We start from the raw sequence: 25,031 nt of genomic DNA on the forward strand, positions 1-25,031 counted from the left end.
AGTTTGGTAATATCTGAGATGGAACAATCACAGGATCATAACAACCAACACTCTGAATCAACCTGAAAATGTCATGCAATCCAGCGGGTCTGTTTTCAGGAAGATGAACAGCAGGGCTTTCCTTAAGTAGCCAGGTACTCAATTTGGCAATGGTTGTTGAGGACTTACTGAGTGTGGAGCAGAGTCTTTCCTCGTGTCTTGTTTAGTCTTTCCCCCTCTGTCATTTTCAGAAGAAATGGAGACTAGATCATCAGCTCTGCCCTTGCTTACGAGGTAAATTTTTGAGGATGATCTAACACATTTGGCACACTGTAGGTCTCCACAATTATTGAATGTTACCTTATCAGCTTCCTCCTTTCTAAATAATAATGATAATAATAATTTAAAAAGACCTAGTCCTTTGGCACATTGTTTTTGCTCTGCTCCAGACCCTCTCCAGCTTTTCCACATACGCTGAAAATGTGTTGACCAACACATGAATGTTTGAAAAGGCCTAAAAAAAAATGGACCGGCACGCCTGGGTGGCTCAGTCATTAAGCGTCTGCCTTCAGCTCAGGTCATGATCCCAGGGTCCTGGGATCGAGTCCCTCATTGGGCTCTCTGCTTGGCGGGAAGCCTCCTTCTCCCTCTCCCACTCCCCCTGCTTGTGTTCCCTCTCTCGCTGTCTTTCTCTGTCAAATAAATAAATAAAATCTTAAAAAAAAAAAAGAAAAGAAAATGTTGGGCTTTTCTGGGCCCATTTCCCCGGTTATAAAAAATAAGTGGTTTGGACTACATGCCCTTGAGGTTACTTCTAATTCTAAAACTCAGATTACTTCCCAGCAACTCTATGCTATATTTTTGTTATTATATGCTAGTATTCATGTTAGTTTTAGAAAGAAGAAAGGGGGGCGCCTGGGTGGCTCAGTTGGTTGGGCGACTGCCTTCGGCTCAGGTCATGATCTTGGAGTCCCGGGATGGAGTCCTGCATTGGACTCCCTGCTCAGTGGGGAGTCTGCTTCTCCCTCTGACCCTCCCCCCTCTCATGTGCTCTCTCTCTCTCTCATTCTCTCTCTCAAATAAATAAATTTAAAAAAAATCTTAAAAAAAAAGAAGAAAGGGAGGGAGAGAGGGAAGGAGGAGAGAGTGAGAAGGAGGAGGGAGGGAGGGAGTGAGTGAGGGAGGGAGGGAGGGAGGAGAGGGAACACCATTTCTACACTATGGACTCATTCAACTTGTGACCCACCCTGTCACCTTCCCCCCATTTCTTTTTTTCTATTTTGACAAAACTGTGTCTAGCCAGTCATTGGCCAACTCTCTCGTCCCCACGTACCATATTAGTATATTAGTTTCTCAGTTTTGGTCTTCGCACTATCTTCTGCTCATCCCATCTGAACATCATCCTGTTGTGTTGGTTCATTTCGCTCACTTTGTCAGGGTCACTTTGAAGAATTCTATTCCTGGTTTCTGAGGTGTCAGCAAGGCCGTCCAACTGTCACACTTGATGAGCAGACTCCTGGGTTTGGTCCTTCAAGTCACTGAGAAAGATGTGAACCCCCATAATGCTAACCCAGTGGAGCCCCCGTTGAATCCCCCCACCCCAGGGGTTGACGGGAGGGCGAGCCCCTGGCGAGCCCCTGATCGCAATCCTGGAGAGAAATCAGTGCCAGGGCTCCAGTGAGTTCTCCAACTGTAATTCACAGAACCCGAAACAAGTATCCCTGGGGAGGAGAGGGGCCCCTGCTCTGTCAGTCCCCCAAGGCCAGGGGGTCGGCGTATGTGATGCCGCACTGGATTCACTTATGAGAAAGAACTTCAGCCTGTTAGAGGTCACACCTCCTCCCAACCCCTAGTCCAGGATGGAGGCAGGATGGTGGTGATGGTGGCAGTGACAGCAGCGGGTGGTGTGGCGGCAGCGCCTGGCTGCGGTGGGGGGGGGCGAGGAGGAGGAGTTATTTTTTGCCGTTTCATTAAGAGGCCCATGGTGCTGAGAGAAGGCTTCAGCCGCAGGAACCCAGAGCGTTGGGAGGGGCGGGGCGGGGGGGGGGGGGGACAGCAACCTGCTTAAGATTGGACGGGCCTGCGTGCAGGGCCCAGCGGAGTGTAGCCCAGACTTGTCTCAGCTTAAAGGCACAGGATGCAGAGGCAGGCTGGATTCCTAGCCTGCAGGGGCGCCCTGCTGGGAGATCTGTTGGGGCAAGGCCTGTGCAAGGGAGGCAGGTTGGGAGTGCTAACTGGATTTTTTATTTTTATATCAAGACACTGTGTTTAAAATTTTTACAAAGGACAAACTCCATGGGTTTCCGTTAGTGTTTTAAGAACTTTTCTTTAAAAAAAAAAAAAAAGCCAACAACAACAAAAAACACCGCCTTTTTGAAAGAGAAATGACAGACACAAAAGAGACTCTGTAAAGAAAATGGGGCGAATTTCTGATACCATTACCCCAAGGGCAGAGGCAGAACCCAGATTACACCCAGGGGCCCTGATAACAACGGCCTCCACCAGAACCTCATTCACCAAATCTAGGGTCCCCCGGTCTAGCCAGGCCGGTGTTCCTGGCCTTTAGGGGAAAGCAGGTCACCCTGCAGTCTCTATAGCCCTCCACAGGGACACAGAAGTGGCTGGAGAGTTCTCCCCTGTGGCCCTCCAACCCCATCCAGTGGTAGCCCCTTCCTCCTTCCACCCCATGGTCTTGCTTGAATCTGTTTCTTTCTTGGGGGTCATGTTCCTCGCCCGGATTGTGTGAGCCCTGGGGGTGCCAGAGCCAGACAGACATGGGCCTGGTGCCTCCCTTCTGGAGCCTCTTTGCACTCATGGGTTGGAGAGGCATGTGTTCTAAAATTATTTTAAAAAATCAACAAAAACAAGACCCAGAAAAAAGACCAAGTCTGGGGGAGAAAGAGCTACTCTGCTCTTTAAAGCTCCCAAGTCTGGAGTTGGTGGGTGGTGCAGTTCCAAGAGAGGCGGAAGGCGAGCACCAAGGGGGTGTCCAGCTGGTGCTTTCGGGCCCCCAGGAGTGTCTGTGATCAGGCTCAGGGAGCTGGCTTCAGCTGCTGTTACACAGGTCCTCGGTTTCCCAAGGACTCACTTGCGTCCCCATTTGAAGGGTTTGTTCAGGTTTACTTCTTTATTTGTGTTCTTGTACATGCGGGTGCATGTCCACATCTGTCTATGTTTGTGCAGGTGGGTCTGCTGTCGGGTGTGGGTGCGTGCGTATACATATATGTCTGTATGTGTGTGTGTTTGTGTGTGTGTGTGTGTGTGTCCGTGTGTGTCTGTGTGCATGTGTGTCCGTGGATCTGGGAGGGAGGGAGCCAGGAGAGAGGCTGTGCTCTGGGCTGGAGCTATACCCGGGTAGTGGAGTGTGAGTGGGGCAGCCCAGTACTGTTGAACCCTGCGGCAAAGGTGTTATAGGGGTGCAATGTCTGCAGCCCTACCAGGGAGTTGGGAATCATAGTGATGGTGTTGGGTGTCATGAGTGGGATGTCATCAGGGGAACGACGCAGGGTCAGCGTGTAGTCGGGTAGCGCAGTGAGGCGCAGTGTGTCGTGGGGGGGACCAGCCTCACATTCGTGGTGGGTGGGGCCCAGCTGTAATGCTGCCAGCTCCTCCTCAGGAGCAGCTCCCAATTCGGGGGCCCCGGCTCCCCTCTGAGGGCTGGGCTGCCGCAGAGGCTCCTGACGCCGTTTGTCCTTGCGGTAGTAGAGGGCGGCGAAGGCCAGAACGTTAAGGAACAGGAGGGAGGCCCCCACAGCGATGGTGACACTTAATTCAGTGGAGTAGTCACGAGGGTTCTCCACCAGGAGCGGCCCTGCATCCTGGTCCCCATTCCAGGACCCTTGGGCATTCTCATTGCTATAGGCAGGGGAGATGGCTGGCCGCTTGGTGCTCCAGGTCTTGCCGTTGGGCCTGCGGGTGATGTGGGAGCTGTGGGTGGTATCCGGGGGCGGCACTTTGGTGGTTGTGGACGTATAGTGGAACATGTCATGCAGGTTGTAGAGGTGGGGCACCAGGTGTTTCCAGAAGGCCACCTTGGTGGCCCGGTAATGATCGCGGACCCTTGGTTTCAGCCCGATGTGAAGGTAGAGCTGGTCTCGGGGATTGTATTTGGACCAGGCCACTTCCTCAAAGCGGTTGGCCTTGGTGTGAATGAACTTGGTGTCCTGGGGGACCGGCTTGTTGGGATCCCTGAAATACCACATGGAAATCCAGGGTCACCACTCTACCTAGGTGTGCAAAGGGCCCAGAAGGCCTCCTCTCACACCCACTTCTGAACCTCTTCCCTGGTCTATAACTTCCCACATTTCCACCTTTTGCAGGGTCCCTCTCTCTGTCCACGCCCCTCCTCTTCCCCAGGGCCTTGAATTCCTATTGCCCACTGTATCATGGAAACTGACTCATCCTTCCCTGTGCCCATCCTGTAAGGTCATGCTATAGAAGCTTTTTCTTCTCATGTGCTACCAAGCATCCACCAATCTTTTCAGCTGCCCAGTTTTTCCAAGAACCCTTGAAAGGCTCTTTATGAAAATACTTTATTTCCACTTCACTCGGCCTCTGACCATCTAACCTTGAATCCCGTGGTTCTGCCAGTAACTCTCCCTGCTGCTCGGTCCTAATGCTAGCTGAGTTCTGAGCCTCGACGACATTTTGGAGGGAAGAAATGGCATGAAAGACTCAAAAGGAGGAAGGAGGAAGGGGGTGAAGAGGTTACCAAGCAAGATTTGGGGGAATATCTTTTAAAAAGGAGATGACGGAAGAGGCTTAACGATAGAGGAGCAGAGGGGAAGGCATGCTGGGGTCCCAAAGAAGAACAACCCCCACTTTCTCCTTACCCGGTCTTGGCAAAGTTGGTCCAGTAGGTCATGACGACAGCACTGAGCATAACATCATTCTTGGAGAAATTGCAGGGGAAGAGGTCAGTGGGGCCTACCATAGGGACACCAAAAACGTAGGGTACTTCATCCCCATGAGCTGCATCTGACCAAGCAGGCTTCATGAGGCTCTGGCAGTGATGGTAGAAGGCGTAGAAGTAGGTAGGGGAGCCATAGCGGGCGTGCAGATCAGCGGTCACCACCGAGGGCTCCACCCACTGGTGGTCGGTGAAGAGCGCCACCAGTGTTTTGCGGCGGGTCTCTGGATTGTCACGGTCTGCCCAGTCTGTGTACATGAACTTGATGGTCTCCCGCAGGGTGTCCTTACCCTCAGGATAGCCATACAGATTGTCCACAAAGTTGGAGACTGAGTAGTCAAAGTCAGTGCCAGAGACGCCATCCTCAGGGTCCACCACCCCTTCCACGAACTTGAGCCCCTCGCCCTGGTTGACACCTAGCATAATGTCATAGTTGAGGAACTCGCCCTGCTCCATGAGAATCTCAGGGTCATCAGGGATGACATCGCCATCAATCACGGGGCCAAAGGCCACATGGTAGCGGGCTGGCTGGATGTCCTGCTCTACCAGCTCCTTGGCACTCTTTTGACGAAGACAGTCCACCATGTCCACTGTGTCTAGCACGTTACAGCCTACCTTGTCTGCCAACAGGCTGGTGTACTTCACCGGCTGGTAGTTCACAGCCCAGCTGGACAGGGCAGAACCACTTTGGATGATGGCCCTCTGGAAAAGCCCTACAGAAGACAGGTGGCACCAGGTCAGATCTGCCATGTCCCCCACAGCCTAGGCCTCCTTTGCCTGTCCCTGAGGGACAAATTAAACACTTCCTCACTCCTCTGTCACTGAGGCTGCCCTATGGGTGCAATGAGCTATGAAGGAAGAAGAGACCTTTCGGTTGGGGTGATGGATTAGCACCAGAGGAGGGGTTGCGGGGCCCCTGTGCCGACTGACTCCCTGCCTGTTTCGTGCTTCCGTGTTCTGGGATGAGGGCTGGTAACTTGGGGGTTAAGGAAATGCCAGCAAGAATTAACCCCTTGGGTCCCAGACATCAGCTTCCTTATGCTCCCTCTCTTTATCTCTCCTTGTCTTCCCTTCTTGCTTCCTGCCCAGCTGGGCCCAGCTCTGTGCCAGCGCACCACCAGGGAGCTGGCGCTTCCACCACAAAGGGGTCTTTTTCATGAGAGATGAGAAATGCAGGCAGGGGAGAGCCTCACATTCTGGGAGTCTGGGGAAAGATTCCCGAGGGCAAAGGCCTTGGGATCTCAAAGTCTCCAGGGAACGTGCCCTCCCAGCATGTAGTCTCCACAGTGACTTTCCTTTTCCTGAAGCTACTGATGCCTCAGATCCAGTTTCTCCCCTACCCAAGACGGAGCCAGTCCTCCAAACTCAAAAAGTGGATGATTCTTTCCCTCCACCCCCGGAAAAAAAGGGGGGTATCATGCTCTCCCTGGCCCCAACATTCCCAAGTGAGGGATAATCCGGCCCTCAGGCACACGGTTCCTTTCCTCTAAGAGAAAGGCAGTTGGCATGGGTAGAAAGAGAGGGAGAGAAATATAGATCACTACTTAAGAGAAATCATCCCTTTTCAAAAGGTGATTCTCCATGAATCAGTTGCAGAAAGACCGAGAGAACAACTCTTTAGTGCAGCCAGGCCCCTTAGGGGACAGAACGTAGCACCACTCCAAGAAAGGCCTTCTCCTCCCAGGGAAATAGTTCTGGATCAGAGGAGGCACCATTCCTCATTTCAGACAGGGCCACCCTCACAGCCGGTCACCTCACCCTCCTTTGTGGAGAAAGGGATCCCTGTTCCCACTACTGTCACCTAGACACACATTCTAAGGTGTGATGCAGATCCCACCCTGGTCTTCCCTCATCGGGGTAGTCCCTGGAGGGACAGAGGCAGAATGTCGAGATCAGAGAAGGTGATTTTTCTCTCTCAGACAGACAGGCCTTCTTCAAAGAGGGACCGAGAGTCTTCCTGTGAGAATATCACTCACTCACGGGGTCGATTCCAACAACAACAACAAAAACCTTGTCCTCTCTCACAGATTTCCTTCCTTCAGAGGGAGGAAAGGAACTTATTTCAGGAAGATCTCTTCTTCATGAGAAGCTCATCTTTGCCTCTCCGAGGTAGAATGTGCTCTACAGCCCAGAGGTGAAGAGAGCTTTTCCTGCTGAGCCAAAAAGGGCCTGTTTGGCTCCCTTGGAGAGTCACTAGCAGAGCAAGGAGAGAGGCTTTCCTCTGGGCTAAGAATGGGAGTCTCCCTTAGGGCTGCCCAGCCCGGGAGGAGGTCTGGTGTGGGCTAGCAGATCGCCGCCCCTCAGAAAAAGCCCAGCCCACGGGTCAGCTCTCTTCACTGTTCAGACCCATCTCTCCGCTTAAGGACAGCTCCCCTCCCGTACAGGCTTGTTCTTCAGAAAGAAAGGCAGAGAATGCGTGTTTCTTACACCTAAAAACTCATTCCCACTCTAGATCTCTATCCTGAACTCACATGTCCTTCCCAAACTGAAAGATTTCCCTTGCCCCCCCCAAAAAACAAAAAGAAACCCCGCTGTCCCTTCAGATAGACATCCTACTCCCACTCACCCAAACCCGACTCCCACACAGAAGGAGGATCTTCCTTTCTCAAGAGATAAACGGGATTCTCTCTTTCCCTCTCTCACACTGGGAGAAGGACTTCTTCCCCGAGAGGAACATTTCCATTCCACTTCTCCCCAAAGGGATGCCAAGCTGATAGAAGAGGGCCAGCTGATTCCTCTGGGCACTCTGAACCCCGCAAGTCCTGAGGCTCAGGGTGGGCAGCCGGCACTTTGCTAGGTGAGGTTTTGCCCCAAGGGTTACTCACCCTCAGAGTGATGCGACAGCGTGAGGAGGCTGACACAGGACGCGCCGATACCCGAGCCGAAGACAGTAATACGGCGGGGATCGCCACCAAAGAAGGCAATGTTCTCGCTCACCCAGCGGAGGGCCTGGATTTGGTCAAGGAGCCCATAGTTGCCCTTGGCAGCCTGATCGCCAGTGCTCAGGAAACCTGGATTCAACAAAGGGCATGAGGACGGTGAAGGCAGAGGGACGGGGGGATCGGGGTTATAACAGCAGGCAGGAGACAGGGAGGGGGCATGAGGACAGAGGAGGGGCATGCAGCATGGTTCTTTCCACCTAACTACCATGTACCATTGCTCCTTTCTGCAAGCTCCAGCACCATCAGTTGTAGGAAGGATCGATCAGCTCCTTGCGTCCCACCCCCATTCTCCAGTGTGGAGGGAGGGGTCTCCAGACTACTCGAGGGGACGCCTCCAGCTGGGAGACTTAAGCTGCAAGAACCGCAGATGGCCGGGCCCCTGATGTGCTCTCCAGGACATTACTCTAGCCCCCCTCGAGATAGAGTGGAACGAGCAGGGACCCTGGAATCAGATGGTCCTCGGTTCATGTCCTGGCTCTACCACTTATTGGCCGTATAGCCTTGGGCAAGTTATTTAAAATATCTGGGCTACAGTTTCCTCTTCTGCAAAATGGAGGTAAAAATACTTCAAAGGGTTGTAGGCGGGATAAAACGAACCTAAGCATCTCTAATACGCTCCGCACTCTCTAAGTCTATAATTACTTCTCTTTCCCCTTCTTCCTCTCCCCGAAGGAAGTGAGGATCCCAAGAGGCAAGGATTCCTAAGCTCTGCTTGGCCCTTCCCGGACAGGTTAGTCCATCTGCACCTCGTTCCAGGGCCTCAGGTGGCCCTTCCCCTCATTCTCAGGGCGGGTTCTCATTTCCTCTCCTCCCAAGACCTAATGAATCAGAAACTCTGGGGAGGAGGCCCAGCAATGTGTGTTTTTCACAAGCTCTCCAGGTGACTCTGGGGCCTGCTAAAGTTAGAAAACCACTGGGTGAGACCATCTTTTTCATCTGGTGGAGAAATGGGGAAGTCGGTGCAGCGTGTTACCACAGAAACAGGTCTTCCCGCCCGCCCACCCACTGGGATTTGCTGCTGAGGAGACATGTCACCATGGAGACTACCTTCCCACCCACCTGCTGGGATTTGCTGCTGTGGAGACTTGTTGCCATGGAGACTACCTTCCCGCCCACCTGCTGGCTATCCCACAGAGATGTCCTATATTCCCCCCCCCCACCCTGCTTCCATTTCAGACTGATCATGCTGCCTCATTTCCTCTCTCTTCCTTGATCCTTGGGCTCCCTGGAAGGCTCTATCTTCTCCTGCCATAGGCTTTTGGAAGGGTTCTTTCCAGGTGGGTAGTTGTGGACACCTCATACCTGGATCGGTCTTTTTGGACTCCCCGTTTAAAAGCTCCCTTTGCAGCACCTGGGATCAACTTTGTGAGAGGCCACGTTTGAGGAGCCCCCCCTCAGCTCACAGGGAGCTCCCTGGTGGTCCTGGCAGGCCACGGGCAGAGGCCGAATTCAAATAGACTCAAGCAGGAGCACGACCTCATCCCCGTCTTTCTCGGGTCCTCCTGTTTCTAGCTTCTGCAAAAGAGCTCATTTCATCCTCTTCAAGGGTGTTATTAATTTACATTTGGTACAATTAAGGATGTAAAGTACTTAGTTATTCCTCTCAGGACCTAGTCACAAGCCCTCTTTAGCCCCAGGTTCCCGACGAGGAAACGTGAAGGAATTAGAGAAAGCCTGAATGAGGATGAACGGAGGAGCCCTTGTTCCTCCAGACAAGGGAACCAGCCTCTCCTCTGCCTGGCCCATTCACACACTGAAGCCGCTGCTGGGAGTCGTAAAAAGTCTGCTGACCAAGATCCAACCCAGCTGTCCAAGCCCGAGACCCTCCGGCAAGAACCACTCTGTGCTTCTCTTAGCCCTCCTGTCCTCTCTCCCTGCCTTTCTCCTTCCTCCATATTTTCTTTCCTTGTCCTCTTATTTAAGCCTCTGTGGACTTGGCTTCAGCCTCAGCTCGAGGTAGCGTTCCGTGAAATGTGTCAATGCATCTGTCCTATCAGCGGGAAGAGCCCGCTCTTTGAATGTAGTAAAGTAGATTTCGCCAGCGTGTCTCGATTCCCTCGGTTGGGAACAAAGGCCTGACAGGGCTGGGTGGAGGAGCCAACCACCCGTTTCTGCTCCCTTGGCTCCCACCAACCCCGGGATGAGAGGCGCCGGAGCATGCGGATGATGCCACGTCAACCATCTCTACTATAAGAGTCCTGAATGAAGTGCTACATCCACGGGGCTGAGGCAGATGATCCAGCAAACGTGACCGACCGTGAGCACAGAAAGCCTGGCGGTGTGGGAGAGCAAGTCGCTCGCTGCTAGGTCCCCAGTAACTCAGCCATCCACAGAAGCCACGCGAGAAGGGGCGCTGAAACACCACGCACTCCGTAAAGTGTCAGAATAAATCTGAGACTGTCTCCCTGGGCCCCAGGTTGACACTGCAGTCCATGGTAAGCCGCCTGTCAACAGAGGATGAGGGAACCCGGCACATCGTACCCAAACCACATATCTCTGTCCCTCAAGGCTTGACGTTTACCAGGTTTTCGCTTTGCCCGAAGGGTACCCGAGCAGAGATGTACGATTAGATTCTGGAACCCAGACTAAAACCTGGCAAGCCTCTACTTCCTCAGCCCCAGGGATGGATATCCACACCCGATATCCTGCTGGGGTCCCTTTCTTGTGCTGGTCTCGAGCTTCCTGGGGGCTCCTCAAATAATTAGATGGGGTCCATGGACCGGCCTGTAACAGTCTCCATATAGATGAATCACCCGAGATGTCCACAGAAGCACCTCAGAGTAAGCCATCTTTCTGCGCTCGGTGCTTCCAGAGAAGCTGAAGGGAGGGTGAATGTGTGCATGCAGTTGGGGGTCCCAAACCAGCCCGCTTGATCGGGGATGCTTGAAGACACGAAACACCCAAGTCTCAGCTACACAGCAAAATCCCCAAGTGTCAGGGACAGACCTATGTTCTACATCTGGCACCGAGAGACAAAAACATCTTGGATGTACCCAGAATCCAATCAGTGGCTTATTGATTACATCTGTGTTGCAGAGCAGGCTGTGAAGGAGACACAGGAAGTGGCGGGGAAACTTCGGACCAAATCTCAGTTTGTGACTCCTTCCGCGGTTTGGGTCATATCCTGTTGATCATTAACAGCTGAAGGCCCCAAGAATGCTATACCTGCCCCCGGATGTGCTGTTCTGGTTATGCGAATGAGAGGGTGTTGTAAAGTGGGCGGGGCGGGGGGCGTGTTCTTAACCAGAGTTTCCCCGGATGAGTTTCGGTGGGGTCCTTGGAACCATTTCCATAGGTTTGTGTATGTGTGTGCATGTTTTTTTCTGGGGGGAGAGTCCATAGCTTTTGTTAGAACCTCAAAAGGGGTCCAAGATGCCCCCAAAAGTTAGGAACTGCTGATGTAGAAGCTTCGAGAGTAGAGAAGCGGAAGGGTTGTCAAGTAATCTGCAAACCAGGATACCATAGGGAGCACTCACCGGCAACAGGCCCCGCGCAGCCCACAGCTGTCAAGTGACGCTTCAAATCCTGAATCTCTCCTTCCTGTCTCCTTGCTCGGTGTCACTCTTGTCCTCTTTTCTCTCCCCCCGTCCTTTTCTTCTCTTACTCAATTCCTGCCCCCACCCCCACCCCCCACTCCTCCACTCTTTCTTTTCCTGCATCCCTAGCTGGTCCAATCATACAGAACCGAGGCACATTCTTTGTACTCTCTGTGCTTTCCAATAAAACCCACAGAATGGCGCTCTGTGTGTCTAATTTTTAAAAGCAGCCGAGTTGAACATTTTCTATCACTCTCACCAAGAAAATAAGGTGGCAAAACTCGTTCTGGCCTTCAACTACCATGTGCGCATGGCTGGATATCTGTGTGAGCTTACTTCTGGAAATTCCGGACTCTTCAGGAACTGTGCAGCCCTTGCGTGTGGCTTAATAGCCGCCTTCACTTCCCCTTTACTGTCAGAGACTCAGATCCCCCTTCCTCAACAGGACAGAACACTCAAGAGAGCCTCGCCGGGATGTCTGGGGCAACTCGGGAAGACAGAGGAGCAGAGCGGCCGAACCATGACAGCCAAGCCCACCAGACCGCCGAGAGACCAAGGGAGGTGCCTTGCGTGCTTCATCCCTGGGATCCAGAGGCCACTCGAAGGCACACAGGCTCCACTGTTTTCAGGGAATATCATTTCTCCAGTCTGAACCCCAAAAAGGTGTCTTGCTAGCCCACCGAGTGTCAAGGGTCAGTCAAGAAAAGGTTGCCTTTCTGGGCTCATAAACCCTACCAGAAGTGACGCACAACCCCGGGCCCTCTGGGATTAGAACCAGCAACAACGATACACTCCGAAGCAAAATAAAATCAGGTCCTGTCAGCCAAGTGGCCAGGGAAGAAGTCATGCCACGGCTGGTCCAGCACTCAGGCCTCCAGACCTGATGCATGGCCTAGGCCCCCACTGGAACTTGGAAGACACCAGCGCTTCAGGCAAGGAGTTGCCTTCCTCCCACCATTACAGGGCTGCGCGGCTGCACGTGCCCTCGGAGGCCTGGGTGAACGTCTGAAAGGGAGCAAGACCCTCTCCGAGGTACTTGTTTAGCTCAGGACCCTGGCCGCGGGTGGGCAGTAACAGTCAGCAAGGAAGAGACAGCACAGAGGGGCAGCCTACATCACCAAAACCGGCGGGCCAACGGCAGAGGATGTGGGGGGCAGGGCCCAGGGGTGCGAATGAGGAGGCATTTGGGAAGGAAGTGTGTATGTGTGGGAGTGCGTTTGTGTGATGGGGTGGGAGTATGGGGGATGTAGGCGCGGAGAGAGTAGTAGAAATGTGTATGTGTGTATATACGGGGTCTGTAAGTGTGGGGTGTGCAAACGTGTGGGACTGAGGACAGGTGTGCACGCGTGCATGGATCTGGAGGCCAAACAGGGGTACATGGGTGTGTATGCGTTTGTTGGGTAGGGTGGGTGAGGGAATATGTACGTATGTGTATTGCACGTATACATGCAGGGTATGTACGGGAAGAGCATCTACGTGCGTGCGTGTGTTCATGTGTGTGTGTGTGTATACATGGGAATGTGAGAGGTCTATGAGTGTGTGCACATGGTAGAGAGATATGTAAGGGCCTGGGACGTGTATGGAGACGTGGAAGCAGGGATATGGGGGGGAGTGTGGGTAGTATTTGTGGATGTGCGGCATGAGGAGGTGTGTACGTGTGGTTATGGATATGTATGCGTAGCGAGGGGGAATATTGGTTTGCGTTTACATGGGGAAGGCGAGGGACATATGTGTGCGTGTGGGTGTTCGAGTGGATGTGGAAGTGGGGTGTGCAGGGGGATGTGGGTATGTGTGTGTATACGTGGAGGGAATATTTATGTACATTCAAGGTATACGTGCGTGGGGTTTGTGTGTAGATGTGGATGTGAAGGGTGTGGGTCTTTGTGTAGAGCATATACATGGGGGTAGAAGGAAGTGTGAGTGTGGGTACATGTAGAGTGTATGGGTGTAGATGTGGAGGGAGAGATATACGGGAATGAGGGGGCAGTCCGAGAGATCTGTGAACATATGGGGTATGGATGTGGAGTGGACAGGTATATGGTATGTGGATATGTGTGAGGGGAAAACTGTATGTGTGGAGTGTTTATGGAGTGGTGGGGGACTGTGTGTGTGTGAGAGGCGGCCTGTAGATGTGGATGTGGGGGTCTCTGTGCACGGGTGTATGTGTGTCTTTGTGGGGTGAGCGAGAATTAATCGTATGCATCGGGGTGTGCGGTGGGCAGTGTGGATGTGTGGATATGCGACTGGCTAGAAGGAGTATCTGTGTATGTGTGGGGCTTTTAGGGATGTGGGCCTGGGTGGGTAGGGTTGGGGGAAGGACACTAGAAAGTTCACAGACCCTGCGAAGCTCAGCCAAGCAACGGTCTGAAAGCAGCGACCTGGCTTGAGACAAGAGAAAGTGTGGAGGTTGAGTTGAATTTCCAGTGGCAGCTAAACATTCCGGAAAGGACCGAGGGACATGGGGAAGCTCCCAGCACTCGGGTAGGGACCGTGTGATACCACCATTTGACTCTCGTCGTTGGCACCCGCTCGGGAACCGAGGCCAGCATTAAATCCCCAGCATTCTTTCCTCCTTCCTTGAGAACCCAGGCTTCCTTCCAGGCAGCTAGCAGAGAACCATACCTAGCACCCCAACCCGATAGTTGAGGGTGATGACGATGACGTTGCCATAGCTGGCGAGGACGCTGCCATCAATCATGTTGCCCGTCCCCTCCATGTAAGAGCCTCCGTGGATGTAGACCATGACGGGCTTAGCGCCACTGTCCCGGATGTCTGCAAGGAGAAGGGGTGAGACACAGGCTGGGTAGGATGCCCTTCCTCCCCCACCCCCGCCAGCCCTGGGGGGGGCGGTGTGGGCGGCAAAGCTATCCCAGGTGCCAGGACACCACCGCCAACTCTGAGGGCAGGACTCATGGGGCCGCTCGGCCTGGAGCCCGAGCATCGGCCAGACACTTGGCCGGAGGTGGACTTGGGCGACGGTTTTAAAGACTCTGGTTTCAGCCTCCCAGCTGAGGGCAGTCAGCCACGCCTGCTACAGCTGGGCCTAGGTAGGCCACGGCTGGGCCCCTGGGGACGGGGAGCGGGGGTGGGAAGGGGCAGGGCTGGTCTCTTAGCCGGCTCAAGTGAGTCCCTGCCCCGGGGCACCCGGGAGTCCTGGGACCTGCCATGGCTTCCGAGAGCAGGGGTTGGGAAGCCCTGAAACCCCCAAGACTAGACCAGTTACATGGAAATACGGCCATTGGCAGCAGCCGGCCCCCCAGTGCAGACAGAGACAAGAGGGGTGGGAAGAAGGGGTGGCACAGGGAGAGAACAAGGAAGGGTGTGGGTAAAAGGGAGTGAATGGCAGCGATGGGGTGGAGGGAACCTTAGTGACATGGTTTCTCAGCCATGTGCTCATTTACCCCATTGTCCCCCGGGGCGTCAGGCAGACTTAACTGGAAGCACTGGGGATGGGAGAGAGGAGAGGGGCAGAACTAAGAATGAGAGAGACCCCCTCCCCTGCCCTGCCCCGCTCCGCCGCCCCTCTCCCCACCGCCCTCCCCCATCAGCATTAGGGTGAAGATGGAGCCTCCCCAGAGGCCATTCAGTGAGAGACCTTCAAGCGGCTGCTCCCAAGCCCAGGCAGCGCAGCGGTGGCGTGGCGTTGGGGCTGGGCAGTCAAGAGAAGGCTCCTGGCCTGACCACCTCGACCTGCAGCCTCTCAGTGTGTGAGCTGGACCAACACTCTGCCACACCAGCACGGCCCCACCAGCCACCAGCAGACCGCCCCCCCCCCAGCTGTTTGGCTCCTCCAGGGGTGGAGGGGCAGGGCCAGGGCGGGGAGGTAGAAGGGAATGCTCTCTGCTGCCAAGCAAACACAACCTGTTTTCCCAAGGAGGAAGGCAGACCGGTTCAACCATCACGCGAGGATCTTATGCCATCTACTGACTGGGCTGCGGCGTCCCGGCCTCAGCCTGGCATTTTAGCCCACAGCCTTCCTGGCCCTGTCCTGAGCCTATTGCAGCCCGTGGCCCCGAGGCCATGTCTCTTTTTCCGGGAGGAGGCCGGGGTGGGTGGGTGGGGGGATTCTAGATGGTGCTAATCTCCGGCCCCTTTGGTTGTCACTGCCTCGCTCCTCAGCTCAACGTCCTGCCGGGCCCCTCTCCCAGGAGCCAGTCTCCCCGCAAAACACAGGCGTCTCCGCAGTGAAACCCAGGTTATGTCCTCGCCATCCGGTCTCCTTTGCGCTTCTCCCCGCCCTTCCTCTGCCCTGCTTTCTCTCCGCTCTCCCTGCTGCTCGGTAGGGGCAGGTGCCTGTGAGCCACGGAAGATGGGGGAGGAAGCTGTCTCTGGCAGTGCCCGCTTCTGTGCTGTGGGACTGAGGACGGGGGTAGGGGACCGGGGCGAGGAGGCTGCCCTCCCCGTGGCTCTGCTTGTGGTCCCCTGCTCCCGCCAGCCAGCCGTGTCCATCACCCTGGACCTCCCAGCGGCCAACCGGGCCAAAGATGGATGAGCAGCCCAACAGCCTCATATAGGAACAGAAACACACCAACGGACGGACAGACAGACAGACGGGGCTTCTCCCCATCGAGAGGGGGAGGGGCTCTGTGCCATGCACCAGCCGCCGCGCCCTGCAGCCCCCAAATACCTTCATCTTCATCCCCGTCATTATCCGCTAAGTCCTCGCCCTGTTTCTTAGCGCCGGATCCTGGGGACCAGACACGGGGAGACACAACAGCACAGAACAGAGAACAAAACAGAGAGAGAATTCAAAAACAGCATGACTGCAGTGTGGCCCAGCAAGCCAGCTCTGGGCTTGGGCCCAGGACAGGCAGGAGGGATGGCAAGAACCGAGGGAATGGGTGGGCTGAGGCCCAGACCTTCATCAGGATGATGGTGTTGCAGGCCCCTGCCGCGCTGGTCTCCCTGCTGCCTCCCTGCCCCGTCTCCCTGTCCCCAACAGCCCGTCTCAACCAACTACCTTCCCAGTTAGGAAGGCGGGAGCAGCACACGGGCCAGGGTAGAGAGCCAGAGACCCACTCAGGGAAAGGATTTCTCCCGGGGGCAGGGGCTGCGCGTGTGTACACAGGCAGGCTGAGCTGGAGAGCAGCGACAGGCGCTGAGGGTGACAGGTGGCGTTGGCCAGAATGTTGGATATGGATGCGAGCTATTAGGGCAGAGCCGGGTCCTGGGGCCCCCAGCCCTAGGCTACCTGGGCCCGGTGGGTGGGCTCAAGCTGGGCCTCAGCTGACCCTGATTCCCAGAGGAGGAAATGGGAGATGAAGCTTTCCCTCTGGTCTTCCTCATCGGGGCCCCCTGCTCTGGCTAACGGCAAATGGGGTTCCTGTGAACAGGACCCAGGCCTAAGAGCAGCAAGGAGTGCTCTGAGATCTAGAGAGAGCCAGAGAGGGAGGGAGGGAAAGGAGGAACGGGGGAAGGAGAGAGGGACATGAAAGAGATGGAGAGAGAGAGAGAGGGAGACAGAGGAATAATGATAACAGCTCCTACCACAGACCGAATATTTACCATGTGCCAGACCCTCTACTTCTGCCATACTGTTTGATCCTCACACCCCAATGAGGTAGGTACTGTCTCTATTCCTGTTTCACTGATGGGGAAACTGAGGTTCAGAGCGGTAAAGTGACTTGCTCAAGATCACACAGCTAGGAAGCCCTAGAGGTAAGATTCAAACCCAGGTCTGCTCGACTCCAAAGCCCATGGTCTTTCCACTGCACCATGCCACCTTTCTGGGGATGGGGGAGAGGGAAGGAAAAAATCAGCGAGAAAAGAGGTGGAGCGTGGGGGGGGGAGGGGAGAGAGGGGACGGAAGGGAAGGAGAGAAAAGAAGGGCCCAGAGGAGAGAAGAGAGACACTTAGGACCTGTGGGTAAGTTGGCACCAACTCTCCTTCCTGTTCTAAGGAGATGAGACGTGCATCTTGAGCACGGCTGTGGAGAAAGAGGACCTACTTGCCTGGATGCTGGGCAGAGTGGGGAGACAGAGGTCATTCTGCCAGCACCCCAGGGCTTACCCTCTTGTCTGTGACACCAGATACTTTCAGCCTGGAGGCAGCAAATAGCCCTCTTTCCCAGCTGGTCCGGGCTCTGGTGACTGAATTCCCTTACAGCTATTAATCAAAACAGGAACCGCCCTCATATTACAAAATGGCTTTTCAACTAGGGCAAGAGCCAGGGCCCCGAGGGGCAGAAATGGCCTCCAGCTTCCCGAACTTCCAGTGGCACCTACCGTCTTAACACCTGCCAGGACAGCGCTCAGACACCCTGTGGGGCACGGGGCATCATCACGCACACAGCGGACAGCCCCCCAAGTGGAAGGGACTTACTCATCCCAAAGCACGAATTCCCTCCAACTTGATGGAGGTGGAAGTGGGGGGAGGGGGCAGGTCCTCCCCCCCACCCCCCACCCCCCACCCCCACCGCCAGAAATCCCTCACTTCCAATGGGGACGGACTTAGAAGGTGGGGCCCTATTGTCCCCGCCCGCCCCCAAACCCCCGCCCGCCAGAAGCGTCCCTGGGGTGGCTGCCTTGTCCCAACCCGCTCTCTGCACAGACGCCTTCGCTCCTTCAGCTGAGCACTTGCAGAACAGCTCCTTGTCATGCCTGTCACCCGGGCCAGCTCGACCAACCATCCCCCTGTCCCAACACTGGGCTGCCGCAGGGTCCCAGCCGGGCCAGTCCTGCCTACACTATGCACACCACAAGCCTAACGACCTCTGCGGATGTCTGTCCCCCAAGAAGCGGGGTCTCTAAATTCCGTTCCAAATGGCCAGCAGGCCCTGGATAGGGAACTAATTTGAGCAGCGAAATGACCAAATGCCCTCCCTGACGCTGTCTGGAACTCACTTCCCAGCTTGGCCTGTGGGGCTTAGCTGAACCGGCTGGGTTTCAATCCTAGGATAGAAGCTTCATCAGAGTAGTGATGAAGCCTTTGGTTACATCTAAATCTTGCCCCTACCTCCTAGCCCTCCACAGCCCAACAGCGCCTAGCCCATGGCCTTGCCCACAGTCAACGGTCCTGATGGGGAAATGTTTGCCCTCGACTGGAGCTTCCAGTCAGCTCTCTAGCCAAACTCTCAGGACTGGATGGCCCTGGGCTCTCACTGGCACCCTGGGGAGATCATTCCTCCTAGGAAATGGTTAACGGTTAACGTTCACATCATCCTCTCTCCCCCGTCCCCCACCCTCCCCCCCAACCCAAGCAAGTAACCCACCGGAGCAGGTTTAAGAGACCCTCTTCCTGAATTCATTCACAGGCTAGTGGAATGTTAAGGCCTGAATGGTCCCCCTACCACCTCCGGAGGCAGAAGCAGAGGTCCCTCCAGGAAAAGACTTGTCTAAAGTCTCACTGTGAGTTAGCAGGAGAGCTGGGGCTCAGCACGGCTTTGTGGCTCCCAGCCCAGCACTCTTTTTGCAATGCCACAGTGCTTCTTCACTTGTGCGGAAAAAGTGTTTGCTGATCGCCTACTGCGTGTGAGGTCCTGGGCTGGGCGTGGGGATGTGGCGGAACAATGTCCCTAGAGCCGCAGGCCCCACTCAGCGCTCCAGGGTGCGTCAAGAGCACTCAGCGCGTGTGCGCGCACACGCTCAACATGTGGATTCCCGGAATCTGCCCCCAGAGATTCCTGCTCAGCAGGGAGCATCCCAGCCCAGGAATCCTGACAGCCCCACTGGGGTAGGGTGCGGATGGGGGGGGGGCGGGGGGGGAAACCCTGCCCTAGGATTTCAAAGGAAAACAAACTCCAAGCTTGCCAAAAGATTGTGGGGATCAGGCTGTGATTTTCCACCTGTTCCTTAAGCTGTTACTGTTTCCAATTTGGCCCAGTCCATCCACCTTTCACCATTGTTTTCAGAGTCGGGGAGGTGGGAATGACCAGATGGGAGCTGCCTCGTGTGCTACAGTGGAAAGAACATGGCCCTGAGGGCCAAGAGACCCGGGTTTGGGTCCCAGCTCTGCCACAGACCAGCGACGGGGCCTCGAGCAGCAGCAAGTCACTCCCCTGGGCCTGTTTCCTCATCGGTAAAATTGGGAAACTGATTCCTGCCTTACAAGCTTCCAGAGACATGGGAAGGATTTTACGAGCTAAGTATGAAAGCGCTTTGCAGAAAAACATGACGTGCGCTATTCGGATAGGAAGAATTATTTCTACAGGGGGAGCACATTCCTCCCAGCAAGAGGGTAAATGCAAAATTCAGGATCTTGTGCCTCCTTTAGAGTCTGTGGTTCCCAGAGACCCCCAAGGTCTGCCACCGGACTAGCCGGGGGGGGGGGGGGGGGGGGGGGTAGTTACACAGCTATGCTCCGCCCAGAAGGGGTGGGGGCGGTTGGCAGGATGACTTCAGGGCCAGAGAGTTGAGTCTAGACTTCGCACCCAGGGAAGAGCACGGAGGGATGAGCTGGTGGCTCCCCCTGCCAGGAAGAGGACAGAGGCTCTGGCTCCATCCTGGCTGCCTAGAGATCCACCCACCCCCCACCCCCCCGCAGGTGGCTCAAGAGAGAACCGCTGGCTCTGTCTTTGGCACATATGTTAGTGTGGAATCCGGGGCTGGGAAGAGCGGAAGAAATGGGGTTGCTGCAGCTTCTGCTCTGAACCTGCCTTAGGCCACCGAATCCTCCCTGATGAGCAGCCAGGGCCCTTGGCTAAGGTGGAGCTTAGGCTTGCTCACCGACCGCCCCCTGAGCCTGGGCTACTTGAAGGAAGGCTGGGTCCTCGGGGGCAAGGGCAGGTGGGCAGGCAGCCCTCCCTCTCTCTCTCTCTCCCTCCCCGCCGGCTCGCTACCTACCTCCTTTCCTACAAATTTTCTTGTTGGGCTTTCGGGCGCATTCCTTGGAAATCCGCTTTACTGTAAAATGAATAAAAAACTAAAAAATAACAGGAGGCCTCTGCCCAGGGGCATGCACCCCCCACCCCCCCAGGCCCCAAGAGCTGCTCTGCAGGCGGCACATGGCAGAGAGCCTGTCCCACCATCTCCTTGCTTCTGTCACTTACCTTGGTGTGAGCCCCGCGGGAGGAGGCAGCGGCTAGCCAAAGAGGAGGCTCCTAAGCAATGCCCACCAGGCTGGCCCCCCCGCCCCCCGCACGCGCCCAGCTCCCTTGGCCGCACACACCTACCACCTTTCAAAGCAGGCAGGATGGCAACAGGGGGGCCTGGTGGAGCCAGCGTCCTCCCGCGGGCGGCTGCCTGCAGTGACCCATTCTCCCCCAGGGAACCCCCATCCAGCACTCTGGCCCTAGACCTGTCAAAGCTCTCAGGCCTGGCCAGGCCCCTCCTGGTAACAGTGTCACTCACACACGGGAGCTCAGACAATGCTGGGGGAGGGAAGAACGGGGAGGGGAGGAAGGGGGGGAGGCCAAGCAGAGTGATGGTTAGAAGCATCTTCACGGACGGACGGACAGACGGACGGAGGCATGCTGCTGCAGGGCGCACAACCACATGCAAGCCACGAACACCACAGGGCGGGGGTGGGGGGTGGCGGGGAGGGCACGGTGCCTGGCCGCAGCACTCACCATCCTCCGTGGGCACATAGACATTCAGGTAGAGGCAGTCTTCGTTGGGCTCCTGGATGTAAGTAGCGACAATATCCAAGTTGGCAGTGAACCAGACGGGCAGCATGACTTCGGGCACAGCTGTGTGGATGTTCTGGGGGCACACTGGGGGAAAGTGTGTGGCGTTCCGGATGCCCGACCAGGATGGGGGTGGCTCAGGGGGCAGGAAACGTTTCTCGCCGACGGGGGGAGCTGCGTAGGGCACCCCCAGGTACTGGTCCACAGGCCCCAGGATCTCACTGGGCAGTGGCACCCGGGCACCCCTTAGCTTCCCAAAGTGAGTGTTGACCGTGGGCGCTGGGGCCTGGGTACTGGCCCTCAGCACCAAGCTGAGGAACCACAGGGTGAGGCACAGGCTCCGGCCAGCCGTGGACTTGGGGCTCAGGGACAGCGAGGGCGGGCCGAGCCGCAGCCACATGTTCCGGGCAGGGGGACTGGCAGGAAAGGCCGACTCCAGGGTCACAGCATCAGCCCGACAGGCAGCCCCTTCATGGCCACACTGACTTGAACCTCAACACTGAGCTCTCGAGGGACACCTACAGGTGCCCGGCAACGCGGAGAGGTCGTCCAAGCACCACAGCTTCAGAAAGGGAACTCCCTCAGGGCCAGACAGGCCTGTGGAAAGAGGGAAGTGTGCGTCATCTAGGGGGCCCGGGGCCAGCTGGGCGGTCGCGGTCTTTGGGGGCCCTGCTGGGCGCGGGGGGCCGTTCTCCCACAAGTAGGAGAGGTCTCAGTGCCCGGGGCTCCGGGGACCCACCCGCGAGCGCCTGGCCACGGTTGGAAAATCCTAGGGGATCGACCCAGTGATCAGTCGTTGCCCCTGCAAGTTGCCCCGTCCCCAACTCCGACTCCTCAGCCAGTGGAGCTCATCGGGGTCAGCTGGAGCCAGAGGGGCACGTAGTCGCAGGGGGGTGGGGAGCGCTGGCGACGGAGCTCGGGGCCCTGAGCACGCTGAGCGCGAACAGCGAACTCTCTAGACCCCTGGTGCCGCTAAGCCCACACGGGGACCTCCCACACCAGGAGAGGGTGGGATTGTTAACCTCACTCTGGGGTTCAAAGGCATAAGCAGGAAAAGCAGCAGATAGGCAGAGCGTCCCACATGGAGAACCCCTCACCCTCACCGGTCAACCAGGGTGGGGTGGGGGGAGGGCAGGATGGCCACTCACCAGAGCCCCCAGACCCTCCTGTGCCCCTCCTGTACATTTCTCTTCAGCCCTCACTGCTCCCAAATTCTTAAGCCTTGGTCCTTTCTGTCGGCTGTCTCTAATTCGCACCGAGTGCCAGAACTGAGGCAGAGACCCGTCTGCCGAGGACCCCAGGCATTGTTGATGCTCAGCCAGTGTAAAATAAACAACGGAGTGTGGGGGACACACACTCAGGGACTCATGGAGATAAAGTCACAAAGACTCAAAAAAGGGAGCGAGAGAGACCAAGCCAGGATCACAGACCCTGCGATATTCGCTCAGGGAGACATACATTCCAAACCCACAGAGATCCCTCATATAGTCCCACGTTCTGAGACGGACAGCCTCCCCGAGCCAGAGCCTCACGGAGAAATACATTCAGAGACACACACGCAGAGACTTACTGAAATATAATCACACACACACCACACAGGTAACCGTCCAGAGACACATGCAGCATAATGGTGACACCTAGGTGGAGACAGAATCAGAAATAGCAGCACACTCAACACACACAGGCTTTCTGACACACCATTATAGAGCCAACACATACGTACAGGCGCACACACACGCTGCTGCATGGACACACACACACACACAAATTTAGTTTTCCCTATTTCTCCCGCCTTCCAAGATTGCCGGCCTGCTCCTTTAAGAACTGGCTGAAGGGGTGGGGGAGGGAGATTGGGAACGCCCGGCAATCGGCCACCACGAGAGGGGAATGAGAATGTGTGTATGAGAGAGAGAGAGAGAGAAAGAGATAGAGAGAGCGAGGAAGAGAGAGGGAGGGAGAGGGAAGGAAAAGGAGGGAGAGCGAGGGCGAGAGAGATAGAAGGAAAGGGAGAGAGAGCTAGAGAGAGAGAAGGAGAAAGGGAGGGAGGGAAGAAGGAGGAGGGAGGGCGGGCCAAGCGACTAAAGGGGTGGGGGCTCAGAGGAAATGGGGAGCGAAGTACGGGGTGGGGGGGTTAGATCCCAGACATTGCCCAGAATGCACCCGGGGTGGGGGGGGGGAGGAGAGGAAAGGGAAAGGAAGGGGTAGGAGTAGGGAGGTGGGGCAGGAGGGAGTGGGTGTGTGTGTGTGTGTGTGTGTGTGTGTGTATGGGGGGGGGATAGTCCGCAGCTGAGTTCACACAATCCCCCCATTCACTGTCTCCATGGCAACTCTGGGGCACAGACCGCTCATTCACACGGCTTCCCCGCCAGCAACCCCCCCACACCATTAACCCCCTCGGTGCCGCCCCTCCCCACGAATTCCATTAACCCCTTCGGGATGCCTCCCTCTCCAGTAACCCTTCGGTGCCAAATGCCGGTCCCCTTTGAGTCAGTTCCCTGCAGCCCCTCCCCCCGGAACACCTAGACAAATCGGCCGACCCCCAAACGCCCTCTGTACCCTAGGGCCCACTGTGAGTCCCCAAGGCCGAGATCTCCATCCTGGTCCAACTTGCAATTTGGGAGAAGACAAGGGGAGGTGGCAATGCCGGGGATTAGAGTGGCATCTGGGGTACTTTGGGGGCTGGAGCAGTATTTGGGCGAGGGGCATTGTGCAGGAACGGACTGGTATCGAGAACTGCAGTATTGGGGGCTACGCGGGTCCGGAATGGTACTGGGGGACAGATCTGCATTGGAATGGGGGAGGATAGGATAAAGGCCTGGGGGGGAGGGGGGCTGCAGAGAGTGGGGGAGGGAGCCTGGCTGTGAGATGCTATGATGGAAGAGGGACGGGGCTGCACTGCGGGGGAGGGGGGACTGGCAATGTGCAATACAGGAATAGGGCCGGGGGCCCCTTAGCAGGGGTATTTTGATGAGCATGCGGCCAGGCTGTGGAAATAGAGGGACCATGGGTGGGAGGATGATAGGGATGCGGGATTCAGGGAGGGGGTGGAGGAGAGAAGCGAAGCAGGGGAGGATTGGAGGGTCAGGGGTACCGATGGAGAACATGGGGTTGGGAAGGATGGGGAGCATCGGCTGGGGAGCAGAGGAGCCCGAGATTGGGAGGGGATAGGATCGGGGCAAGGTATGGGCAGCTAGAGGATGAGAGACCGGGGCAGGCGGCCTCACCTGTTCCCCGGGCTGTTGCGAGCGACTGAACCGGGCCGCGGACCACCCATATCGCCTCCAGGCCAAGGGCTCCGCACCTGAATCCCCGAGATCTGCTCTCCGGCAGCCTGGCTGCTGTGCCCGCGCACCGAGGGGGCGCGCTGCGCGTGCCCGGACACGGGGGGGCGCGGTCCCTGCCATTAACTCCTTTTGTGCCAGAGATGGCTCAAGTCCTGGGGCATGGCCCAATTCCTCCCATGCTCAAGCACGCTCGCTCGGCTCACCCTCTCTCCCTCTCACACACACCCCCCTCAAATCAAGACAGGCGATCTTCCAGGGCAGCTAGCTCAAACTTTACCTGCAAAGCTTGAAACCTTGAAACAAAGGGAGAAACTGAGGCACCGTCTGCAGGAGCCCCCGGTCATACTCTACAAAAGACAAGCCTCCAGCTTGCTCAGCATCCCTCGCCTCTCCCCTCCTCAGCACCAGCGCAACTCAAGCAGCAAGCCGCGTAGGGTGGGGGCACTTGGCTCTCATCCTGTCGCTCGCCCAAAGGTCACCGTTGTTCCTTTCCGCCGCCGCTGCTGCTGGGGCATGTCAGACTGAGACTGTCAGCATGTCAGTTGCCCCCACGGTTGCAGGCTGTCCCCTTCAGCTCCCGCGGTCTTTGTGTCTCACGTTGCCCCTCTGTAGTGCACCTGTCCCGTTTGTTTAGCCCCTACCCCCCACCCCGAGTCCCTCCGAGTGTCCCTTATCCCAGCCGAGCCCCCTAACCCTGCGGTTCCTCAGAATGTTTATGTCAGGATAGAGCAGGTCAGAAGTGAGCTTCGGTCACGGTCACGGCTGCCCGGGCCACGTTCGGAGTTTCATTCCTTGTGCACACGGCTCTGAAACTTGCTG

At 56.3% G+C, this 25,031-nt stretch overlaps 1 protein-coding gene across 6 annotated transcripts; it reads right to left on the bottom strand.

Moving 5' to 3' along the window:
• Positions 1-2,200: 2,200 nt before the first annotated feature.
• NLGN3 (neuroligin 3) lies at positions 2,201-24,631 on the bottom strand. Of its 6 annotated transcripts, none has more exons than XM_036119551.2 (8): positions 24,490-24,631; positions 20,872-21,525; positions 20,147-20,206; positions 15,994-16,053; positions 13,989-14,138; positions 7,714-7,899; positions 4,812-5,601; positions 2,201-4,167 (listed from the first exon to the last, which is right to left on the bottom strand). In XM_036119551.2, exons 2-8 carry the CDS (start codon positions 21,326-21,328, stop codon positions 3,324-3,326), a joined length of 2,547 nt encoding a protein of 848 aa, XP_035975444.1. In that variant the 5' UTR covers positions 21,329-21,525; positions 24,490-24,631; the 3' UTR covers positions 2,201-3,323. The 6 variants fall into 6 exon arrangements, with proteins under 6 accessions (XP_035975444.1, XP_035975434.1, XP_035975439.1 ...); XM_036119541.2 differs by lacking the exon at positions 24,490-24,631 and adding an exon at positions 24,153-24,303; XM_036119546.2 differs by lacking the exon at positions 24,490-24,631 and adding an exon at positions 24,230-24,280.
• Between the last annotated feature and the right edge of the window lie 400 nt (positions 24,632-25,031).

The sequence above is a fragment of the Halichoerus grypus genome, chromosome X (genome assembly GCF_964656455.1).
Source record: "Halichoerus grypus chromosome X, mHalGry1.hap1.1, whole genome shotgun sequence".
Lineage (NCBI taxonomy): Eukaryota > Metazoa > Chordata > Mammalia > Carnivora > Phocidae > Halichoerus > Halichoerus grypus.

Bases quoted from the DNA above. Each gene is read 5' to 3' on its own strand.
- NLGN3 (XM_036119551.2), bottom strand. From the start codon at position 21,328: ATGTGGCTGCGGCTCGGCCCGCCCTCGCTGTCCCTGAGCCCCAAGTCC. The intron at 20,207-20,871 runs GTGAGTGCTGCG...TTCATTTTACAG, and splicing joins CTATGTGCCCACGGAGGATG to TAAAGCGGATTTCCAAGGAA. The intron at 14,139-15,993 runs GTATTTGGGGGC...TTCTCCTTGCAG, and splicing joins TGACGGGGATGAAGATGAAG to ACATCCGGGACAGTGGCGCT.